This window comes from Ursus maritimus, unplaced genomic scaffold (assembly GCF_017311325.1).
Source record: "Ursus maritimus isolate PB19 unplaced genomic scaffold, ASM1731132v1 scaffold_6, whole genome shotgun sequence".
Taxonomy (NCBI): Eukaryota; Metazoa; Chordata; class Mammalia; order Carnivora; family Ursidae; genus Ursus; species Ursus maritimus.
Window position 1 is genome coordinate 2,972,444 of NW_024426774.1, and position 10,847 is coordinate 2,983,290.

Below are 10,847 nucleotides of genomic sequence, written 5' to 3' on the forward strand. Positions count from 1 at the left end.
AGTAAACAGGAAAATGTATATATCTTATTTTTAACACTTCACCATTAAACATTTTAAGCCATCACTGATTTTATCACCCAAGCTTGCTATTTATATAAATAAGCCTGGGTTAAACTTTAATCATAAGATGATTTTTTTCTCCCTACCTTTTTGTTTTGAAAATGTTCAGATTTACAGAAGGATTGTAGAATATCCTGGAACCCTTAACTCGAGTATAATACCATGTTTGCTTTGTTGTTGTTTTTTCCCCCTGAATCCTTTGAAAATAAGTTTCAGACATCATGACATTTCACCCCGAATGGTTCAGGGTGCATCTCCTAACAGTAAACGTATTTTTCTACATAGCCATAATAACACACCTGAGTAAATGAAATAATTCTGTAATATCTAAAAATGTGTAGTCAAAATCTCCAGTCATCCTCAAAATCTCCCTCATAGATTCCCCCCCCCCCCAATTTAGGGTCCAAGAGGTTCTTGCCTCTTATTTAGTTATTCATCAAATGACTTTTTCTGGCAACTTGTTAATGGTGAAAATAGGATTTTATTAGTAGTAATAGTAACTACTTTTATCTTGAAATCTTAACATATAATTGGATCCATTATATTACATTATCTTCAATATAGATGTATCAGTACTTTACTCAATGAGAAAAGTTATCTTCAGATAAGTTACTTGTTGAAGGCACATATTAGGGGTACATTTGAGGTATCTCTGATCCCAAATCCTGCTATCTTTTTCTGTGTCAGACTATGACTATATCAGGAAACTCTTAATATGAATTTAGAAATGTTTGATCCAAAAGAAAACATTTTTCTCTTTTCCTATTCATAGGCCAAGTGAAGGTCCCTACAGCCAAGGAGATGGTTAGGTAATTTTCTGAGTTTTCTGCTAGCCCTGCAGCTCATTGTTTTTTAAGTCTACCTCATACGTGGATTATGAAAGAAGATCCACACGCATAACTTGACCTTTGAACAACATGGATTTGAACTACATGGGTCCACTTATATGCAGATATTTTTCAGTAAATGTATTGAAAGATTTTTGGAGATTTGCAGCAATTTGAAAAAAGTTGCAGATGAACCATGTAGCCTAGAACTACTGAAAAAGTTAAGAAGTTAGGTATTATTGTAAGAATATAGTATATAATACATGTAATGTACAAGATATGTGAGTTGACTGTTTATGTTGTTGGTAAGGCTTCTCGTTAATAGTAGGCTATTAGTATTTGTTTTCGGGGCATCAAAATTACATGTGATGGGTTTTCAGCTGCAATGGGGGTGGTCAGTTCCTCTAACCCCAGCATTGTGAAGAGTCAACTATATTTAACAGCTTTATTGAGATAAAATTCACATACTATACAGCTTATTCATTTAAAGTATGTAATTCACTGGCTTTTAGTGTATCCTAGAGTTATGGAAGTCATCACCACCATCAGTTTTAGAACATTTTCATCACCTCCAAAAAAAATACTGTACCTTTAGCAGCCCACCACTCTGCTCCCAAATCCGCTAGTCCTGGGAAACCACTAATCCGTGGTCTCTTTAGATTTGCTTGGTCATTCGTATAAATGGAGTAACAGTAAGTGGTCTTTTATGACTGGCTTCTTTGTCTTAGAATACTTTTAAGGTTCATTCACGTTGTAGCCTGTGTCAGTACTTCATTTCTTTTTATTGCCAAATAATATTCTATTTTATGGATGTGCCACATTGTGTTTATTCATCAGTTGGACATTTGGGTGGTTTTCACCTTTTTGGCTATTCTGAATAATGCTGCTATGAACATTTGTGAACAAGTTTCTGGGGAGCATGTATTTTCAGTTCTCTTGGGTTTATACCAGGAGTGGAATTTCTGGGTCATATGGTAACTCTATTTTTAACCTTTTGAGGAACTGGCAGACTGTGTTCTGCGGCAGCTGCACTCCACATTCTCACCATTTTACATTCCCTAATATATGAGGCTTCTGACTCTCCACATCCTCACCAGTAGCTGCCATTACCTGTCTTTGGTTCCAGCCATCCTGGTGGATGTGAAGTCGTGTCCTTGTGGTTTAGATTTTCATTTCCATGATGGATATGGAGGGAGAGTTCATATATCCATATATGTATAAAATATAATTGTGTGTGTGTGTGTGTGTGAGAATACACATAGTATCTTTTTTGTACTTTCCTCACAAGCTGCCTAGTTTGGATGAGATCAGCATCCTTACAGGAACTTGGTTCTTGACTTGGGTAACCTTTCAAATATGTTAGTTCTGATTTACTATGACCTTGCAATAGGAGAAGTGAAGATTTTTTTTTTTTAACTGCTTTCCCCGAAAGAGCTAATAAGTTTTAGGCACATTGCTGCAAGTTTTCAGTCTTCTCTCCCGTGTATAAAACCTTCACACGGCAAGAAGATACTAAGGAGACCGGAATGAGAAGGGTACAGGGACAGAAGGCTCATCTCCCATTTGTTGCTGTAGGTCATCACCTGGAGTAGGGTTGGTGTGCAGCAGACGTTACATAAATGTTTTTCAATGAATGGAAAAGGTTATGCATTTCCTTTTCCGGATCTTCTTTTAAAAGGTTTCACAGTTTGTACAAAATAATGCTTTTTTCATATGCAGATAAAATCAAAGGGTGAATAATCCATGTATTTATTTACCAGCATAGAAACTGAGAAAAATTGAAATGATTTATTTATTTTTAAGATTTTATTTGAGACAGAGCGTGAGAGAGAGAGAGAATTGGGGGGGGGGCACAGGGAGGAGTGGAGGGAGAGGGAGAAGCAGGCCCCCAGCTGAGCAGGAAGCCCAATGCGGGGCTCAATCCCAGGACCCTGGGATCATGACCTGAGGCGAAGCAAACGCTTAACTGGCTGAGCCACCCAAGTGCCCCTGAAATGATTTATTTTTGATAAAATGACTAGTCAGTTTACTTAACCTGGAAATGAGTGTTATCTAAAAGCAAAGGGTGTTGTAAAAATTGAGTATTTAGGGATTCTTTTTTTGAGTATTTAGGAATTCTTATACTTTGCATCTCAATTATGTACGTTTTCTGTTTTAGCCACTTTGGAGACTAATTAATGATACTAAAGACAAAAGAATGCTAGTTTATAAATCTGAAGATATCAAGAATGTTTCACGTCTCCAGTCTCCACAAGTGTGTGGTTATATAAAGGCAGATAATGAAGAGTTGCTTCCGAAAGGGCTGGTAGACAGAGAGCCACCTGATGGTAAGACTTAAAAATACATATCAAATAAGAAACAAGCATTATGTCTTCAGTAGGGGTGGTTGTTAGTTGATTAGTAATTATAGTATTTCACTTGCAAATAGAGTTTTATTCAGAAATTTCTTTAATTCTTTTGCCTATAATGTAAGAACTGAAAACACTAGAAAATAATGGTAACAATAAAGATTGGAAAAAGTCTACAGAAAAGGGAAATTGAGTGATCTGAGGGAAATTTTTTTTTTGTAAATAGATATTAGGATTGATAATATATTTAAGTGGCTGTAGGAGAGGAGGAAAATTTTTTTGTTTGGGGTATTTAGAAATGACAAAATAATACTGTTGAAAAACAATGTTTAGGTAAGTTTGTAAGAAATTAGTTGGTACCAAGAGAGGTCTGTGCTGTTTAGAAAGAGGTTATCAGTCTTGGGACAGATCACTTTTTGTTTATTTAAGATTTTATTTTTAAATTTTTATGTATTTAAGAGAGAGAGAGAACGAGTGGGGGGAGGGGGAGAGTGAGGGAGAGGGATAGCAGACTTTCCGCAATGCAGGGTTCCATCCCAGGACTCTGAGCATGACCTGAGCTGAAGTCAGGTGCTTAACTGACTGAGCCACCCTGGACATTGCAAAGATTTTATTTTTTAAAGTAATCTCCATACCCAGCGTCGGGCTCAAACTCACAACCCTGAGGTCAAGAGTTGCCCGCCCTACTGACTCTGCCAGCCCAGCGCCCCAGACAGATCACTTTAGGGTCATTTAAAAACCTAACCATCTTGGAGACATACTCTACTGTCTTCATTTTTGAAAACTTAGAAAATATGACTAACATTTTAGTATATAAATAAATTCTCATTTGGATATTTGATAAGAAAAAGGACCTATTACCATAAACTAATTTTTAATGTCTGATTATCTTGATAGTCTTACCATTACTTTGCTTAATTTGTAAACTTCTAGAAGAAAATGACAGTTTCATAGCCCAACAATAAACTAGAAGATTGTTCTACTTTAGGTACTTTTTTAAAGTTTCCTGATTTTAAAAATTAAGGAGGCCCTTTTCCTTGGTTTTGAATTCTATGATTTTAAAACCTCATATTACTTTTTACTTTTCTGTCTTCCTCTAAATTGTTTTCGGTTGAAGATATCTTTAAGGATACTAAGCTCAAATGATGTTTGTTTCAAAAATATGCTAGATTTAAAGTGTTACTATAAAAAAACTCCTTGTTTTGATGAATTTTGATTTAATAGTGCATACAAATTCATATTAGAGCTTGTTCGTCGGGTGAAGAGAAGAGCTGACCCTAATCCCATGAAGAACACGTGTAAATTGTTGGTGGTAGCAGATCATCGCTTTTACAGATACATGGGCAGAGGGGAAGAGAGTACAACTACGAATTACTTAGTAAGTATCTAATATTGGATCAGGTCACTGGACACAAAAATCAAGGTAGGTAGCCATATTCCATTTAAGAGAAGACTGCTGTGGTGTGAAATGTGATGAGACGAGATCTGTTTCAGTTGCTCTGTTATTTCCTAAAATAATGGGGAGCTCTCTGAGGTTCTTACATTACTCTGTAGAGATTCTTGTTTCAAATTTTTGAAAACCCATTTTACCTTTGAACTAATATTTTCTCCACATTAGAATTTTTATGCGTATTAACATTTAGAGAGAGCTCGTAACATAGGCCTCCCTTCTTTATTCAAGTGAACTCTTTGAAAACATCACTGCTATAATAATGGCCATGACACATGGGTGGATGGATGGATGCTCCAGAGTGAAAAAAAAGTATTTGTCTGAACTTGTGTGTGTTCTCTGCTTATATGTATATTTCAGAGAAGATGGTCAGTTTAGTTTTTGTTGTATAAAATAGCTAACTGTTGGAATATAATTTTGTGGAGTAGATGGGACTTTTATGGTCGTAACTAACTGTAGGGCAAAGATTCAAAGGAAGGATTACAGAAGTATTGACACTGGGTTTTTGAGTCTTTACTGTTATAATTTGAAAAGCCAAGGGAATCCCATTTCATTGACATTTTTTCTTAGTATGATCTCATTCGTCATGATATCTTGGCACTGACAAAATGTTGTTGTTGAGGGAATAAAAGAGAATGTGGCTATTCATGAACCAAGAGCGTAGGCCCCAAAAGACGCCTTTCTCATTGCCTTGCTTTTTCCGTTCTCTGTGTTTTATTCATACCCTCCCTCACCCTTCTTTCCCTCCCCTTCCAATGTCAAGTGAAAGAATTTATTATGAGGGTTGTAGGAGTAGTATGTGAAGTCACTGCAGTTCTTGTTCCTAAGTAAGAGAGACTGTTCCCTGAAAAAGTTCCTTTTTAATATGGGTTTTGTATTAAGGGTTCTTAATATACTTTTTTGTTCATTATACCATAAATATGAATATAATGAGAGGTCTAGTTTTAAAAATTGCATTTCTTAGCAAAGAACAGTTGGTAGATCTCTAATGTGCTTCACAGGTGCTAGAACAAGCCTCATCTAGCCGGTTTGTGAACAATAGAATGTTCTGTTTGAGGAAAAGATGGGTAATGAGCATTTTGTTCTTATGTAGTTGGAGTCACCCTTGTTCCTCCTCCCCCAGTATTCTCTGTCTACCTTACCTCCCTCCGAAAGCAGAGGACAGAAGAAAGGGGAACCGGTGGAAGCTCACTCCTCTCTCTCTCTCTCTCTCTGCCGGGTCCTCGGTGCTGGCCTTGGCCCAGTAAGGGCCGGGGGTAGGTTGAGCAGCGTCTGTCACTGCCCCTCGCCTCTTTCTGAGGAGGCATCTGAGGTTCTTGCCAGAGATGGAGTGAAGATGGACAGCTTCTTAGAAGGGCAAATTGTAGGTACACTGGTGGACTTTTAACTTTTATTTTTATAGTTGAATGGAATGGCAGTTTTTTAGAAGCCTTTTACTTGGTATTTTGGTTCATATGCAATTGATAACCTAAAATTTGAGACGAACCATACAACTTCTTGATCCTGGTAATAATACTCTAAGCTTGAGGCTAGGAGTACTTGCTTGTGTCATCAGTGATGAAGAATAATGTCTTAATGCTAGTTTTGTAATTGGTGGAAACTTTTACAGTGGCGTTTTCTCTAAACTGACCATTTTAATCCCTGCAAAATTCATATTATGTTGCAGGGTGTTAAACATACACATGTCTTTTTTTCACTCTTTCTTTTATAAACACAGATAGAGCTTATTGACCGAGTGGATGACATCTATCGGAACACTTCATGGGACAACGCAGGTTTTAAAGGTTATGGAATACAGATAGAGCAGGTATTTACCAATGGATGTGGACGTGGCTTTTATTACTCCGCTGAGTGATGTGATGTAAATATTTGTCGCTTGTATTCAGACCCCAAAAGCTGACCTTCAACTCCAACCTTATAAATTCTCAAATGCCAGTGATTTTTAATCTGATAAATTGTATAGTGTTTTTGAATTAATTATTTACAGATTGTGAAGTTTTTTGTTCTTAGGCTTGTTATAGGCGGAAAGCCTTTTTCAGCTGCTGTGATCTCTTCTTTTTCTGAATTTATGTTGTTTTTATTCCCTTTGTTGTTTTACTTTGATTATGCTTTATGTCTTTAGTTAGAATGTTGACACATATTGTTGAATCCTTAGAAAATTTACTCAGAAATACTGTGTACATTGCAAGGCATTTATGCATATAGAACCAGTATGATATCTTTTCTCCAGAATTTTCTGGTTTTAATAATCTGTTAATAGAGCATGTCCAGTAATGGTATATTGATGTCATCTTAATTATATCTCATAGTAAACATTGTTCGAAATTGATAAGACTAACTAAAAAGACTTCTGAAGTTGGGTATTGCTTTGGAGAGATATTTAATATGTAAATTATTGTCTCTTGTTTTTTCCAGGCTCTTTGTACTAAATTAACCATATTCTTATAGGTTCTGTTGTATAGAATTTAGAGATTAAGAAACAAAACTTTTGAAATCTTGCGTCATGATATATAAATGTTAAACTTTTATAGTACTTGTATAAAACTAAGAGAATTGTTTTTCCCTTTTCCATTCTCTTTTACTGTTTTGCATTTTCTTTTGAGTTATTATTTGAATAGGTAATATATACACATGGTACAAAAGCCAGTGAAAAGTAAGTCTCTTCAACCTCTACTATTGTCAAACCAGTCCCTTTCCCCAGAAACATCCATGTCACAAGTTTCATAAGTACTGTCCCGGAGAGATTTTGTGCATGCAGAGCATGTGTATGTGTATGTGTGTATTTGACACATGGTGGTATGCTCTACTCTTTTGCACTTGCTTTTTCATTTTGCAAATATGGTGGTGATTGTTCCATTGTGGTACATAGAAAGCTGCCTCCCTTGTCTAAAATAGCTGCATCACGTTCAAGTTTTAGGGGACCAATAAATAAAACTCCGTTTTGCCTTAAGAAGTTGGAACCACTTGGAAAAATAGGTGCAGTGCAGGAGATTGAAGTACCGGCTTTATAATAATAATAGATGGATTGGAGGGTGTGGTTTAGATGTGCAATCACAGTGGGCGTCTATCAATTTCATCCCAGGATTGATCTTGACCACCCGCCACCAAAGCTGCAGCGCCCTCGGTTGTGAGCTCACCATGTGGTGGCAGAGCAGACAGGATTACACCCCCTCCCGGCAGACACATCCAGAAGAGAGGCCAGAAAGGGCTGAGCTGAGCATGGCTTTGTTCTTTTCCCTAAACACACTCACCGGTCGATAATGTTTCATCTCCTTTGGAGGAAAGCCTTTGTTTCTTTTTTATTACAGGATTAACATGAATTTTTACTGTACGTACAAGGAAAAGCCCCTGTTCTTTATAATCTTTTATTTCTGTGGGATGCAGTGACGGACATCTAATTGTTCTGTGTCTCTGCATCATTGACTGTAGTTGGAGTAAATATTTTAGGCTCAGGGAACCCAGGTTCTCATTTTGTCAAACTAGATGTAGAGGAAATAAGAGTTTAGGAGTACATTTATAAATTGATAAATAATTCACCGACATACATATTTTCCATACCATGTGCTTCTCAGTGTGTTTTTAAATGAATATTAGAGATGAAGAATTTTATGGAATTTTGGTTTTAAAAAATTTTTCTATAACGGTAGATGATCTTATTTTGAATAGTTAAAATAGTGCAGTATTAGTTTAGTCTTGTGACTTTTTTCTGAAGTGTTCTAAGTATATTGTCTCTTTAAGTATAGATCCGCATTCTCAAGTCTCCACAAGAGGTGAAACCTGGTGAAAGGCACTATAACATGGCAAAAAGTTACCCAAATGAAGAAAAGGATGCTTGGGATGTGAAGATGTTGCTGGAGGTAGGTGGTCCCGGACATGATTCTGTTTGGACCCTTTGTGGTTTCTCGGACATGGGGTGTGTCTGCATCAGTGAAGGGGCGCACTGAGAAAGGTAATTGAGAACCAGGAGCAGTTCACCCCAGCTAATCCAGCAGTGACCTCACCCCTGCAGCAGGGCAGACAGCAAAATGGACCAAAAAGTTGTGAAAACGAAAAATGCAGGAAAGCGGTGCTTCTTGACCTTAGTATCTCTGAGAATCTAGTTGAAATATTGGGACTTTAGAAATATATACTCAATATAAACATTTTTTGCACACCATTTTGTTCAGGTTTCTTTGAAACTTATTGGTACATTTCCTAGGTCAGTAATTGTCAAACAGTATGAAAATATATAAGTAGCAATATAACTTGAAGACGTGAAAGGTTTTTTTTATAGGATTTAAAAATGTTTGTGACTGTATTCTAATAATAAATCTGAAGATAGCCTAAACATTCTGTGCCATATGATTCTTGCCTCCACAGGGTATGATTAATCCTTTTTGCCACATATTTCAGTGTCTTGAGTTTGTGTATGCGATTGTTCTGTTGTAAAATCACCTTCTGTGAAGTGATAGTGATCTTTTAATATGTTAGTAAGCGTATTGGTTTCCTATGGCTGCTCTAACAAGTTACGCAAATTCAGCAGCTTGTAACAACACTTATTTATCTATGGTTTCCATGGGTTAGTCCACGCACAGTGTGGCTCATGAGTCTCACAAGGCAAAAGTGAAGTTTTCGAAGCTTGGATGAAGTTAAAGGTTACTACCAACTCTTTATCCAGGTTGAGATGCACAGAATGCTGCGTGTGTTTAGGACTCTGCGTGCCTTCTCTGCCGTGAAACGCTGCCAGGCCAGAGCTTGAGACTGCACTGTTCACGTCTGAAGAGGCTCAGCAAGGATGTTAGGCTGCTGGGGCTGCCAGTCACAAAACACCGCGGACTGGCGGCTTAAACAGCAGAAATTTATTTCTCACGGTTCTGGAGGCTGGAAAACCAAAGCAAACTTAAACAAAAACCCTGGGTGCCTGGCTGGTCAGTCGGAAGAGCATGCGACTCTTGATCTTAGTGTTGTGATATCGAGCCCCATGTTGGCTGTAGAGATTACCAAAAATAAACATACTTAAAAAACCAAACCAAACTAATAGGGTCCTTAAAATACTTCAGAGGGATCTATTTGGTATTAGGTGCTGACATCCCCTGGAAGGAGTGTCCAAGCACTGGGACTTAAAAATTGGAATGTCTCCAGGGCTGGGCTGCATGGCTTCACACCAGCCCTCTCGGTTTTGAACTGCTGTGAAAAGCTCCCAGGTTCTTCCCTGTCCCATCCCCCTCCCTGACTAGATGGTAGCCCACTTCTTACCTCTAGAGGTGGGAGGAAATTGCACACGAGGAGCATTGTGCCGCACAACTTTGGGGTTGCTGGTGTAGAGCTGCAGTTAGTCATATGGTGTTGTTCTCCTGTGTCTGGTTGAAACATCTTTTAGTCTGATGTAATTGTTAATCTAATTAAGAATACTTTTTTTTTCCTTAAAGCAATTTAGCTTTGATATAGCTGAAGAAGCATCTAAAGTCTGCCTGGCACATCTTTTCACCTATCAAGACTTTGATATGGGAACTCTTGGGTTAGCTTATGTTGGTTCTCCCAGAGCAAACAGTCATGGAGGTGTTTGCCCAAAGGGTAAGTTTTCCATTTGTTGTGTGGATATGTGAGAATGGCAGACTGATTAGATTATATTGTAATCCGGTATAAAATAAGCAATTTGTCTGTTTCCTTTGTCCTCTAGCTTATTATAGTCCAATTGGAAAGAAGAATATCTATTTGAATAGTGGTTTGACCAGCACAAAAAATTATGGTAAAACCATCCTTACAAAGGTATGTTCTCTTATGTTTTAAAAGAAAAGATTTTTGAGTTTATTGTAGTGGACCCTGAGCTATATGTATTTATGTAGGTATCTTTTAAAAAAGTAATACATGCTTTTGTTTGTTTGTTTCTGCGTAAAAAAATGCATGTGTTTTGGTGGGAAATGTGAAAATAAAAAATATAAAGAAAAAGATAAAAAGCTACCTGTGAGATTTCTTTTGAGACCCATCAGGGTCATTGTTTTTCCTGAAGACACCCCTCCCAGAGCCCTTCATCCTGTGGTTTCTCTGTAGGCTATCTGGCTCCCAGTCCTGCAATGTAGCTGTCATTTGAAGACCTCCCTAAACTCCCTCATTTCCTGGACCTCATGTTCGTTCTTTTTTTTTTTTAAGATTTTATTTATTTATTTGTGAGATCGAGTGGCG

At 37.4% G+C, this 10,847-nt stretch overlaps 1 protein-coding gene across 3 annotated transcripts in view; it reads left to right on the plus strand.

The window, feature by feature from the left end:
• Window positions 1-10,847, plus strand: part of ADAM17 (ADAM metallopeptidase domain 17) — a 50,621-nt gene that overhangs the window by 20,643 nt on the left and 19,131 nt on the right. The window contains exons 5-10 of one of the 3 annotated variants that reach the window (XM_008705372.2): window positions 3,046-3,214; window positions 4,480-4,613; window positions 6,403-6,492; window positions 8,429-8,542; window positions 10,094-10,238; window positions 10,345-10,433. In XM_008705372.2, coding sequence (XP_008703594.1) covers window positions 3,046-3,214; window positions 4,480-4,613; window positions 6,403-6,492; window positions 8,429-8,542; window positions 10,094-10,238; window positions 10,345-10,433 — 741 coding nt within the window. Of the gene's footprint in view, window positions 1-3,045; window positions 3,215-4,459; window positions 4,614-6,402; window positions 6,493-8,423; window positions 8,543-10,093; window positions 10,239-10,344; window positions 10,434-10,847 lie in introns of those variants that run through there. The other 2 variants (XM_040622818.1, XM_040622819.1) reach the window with 2 other exon arrangements.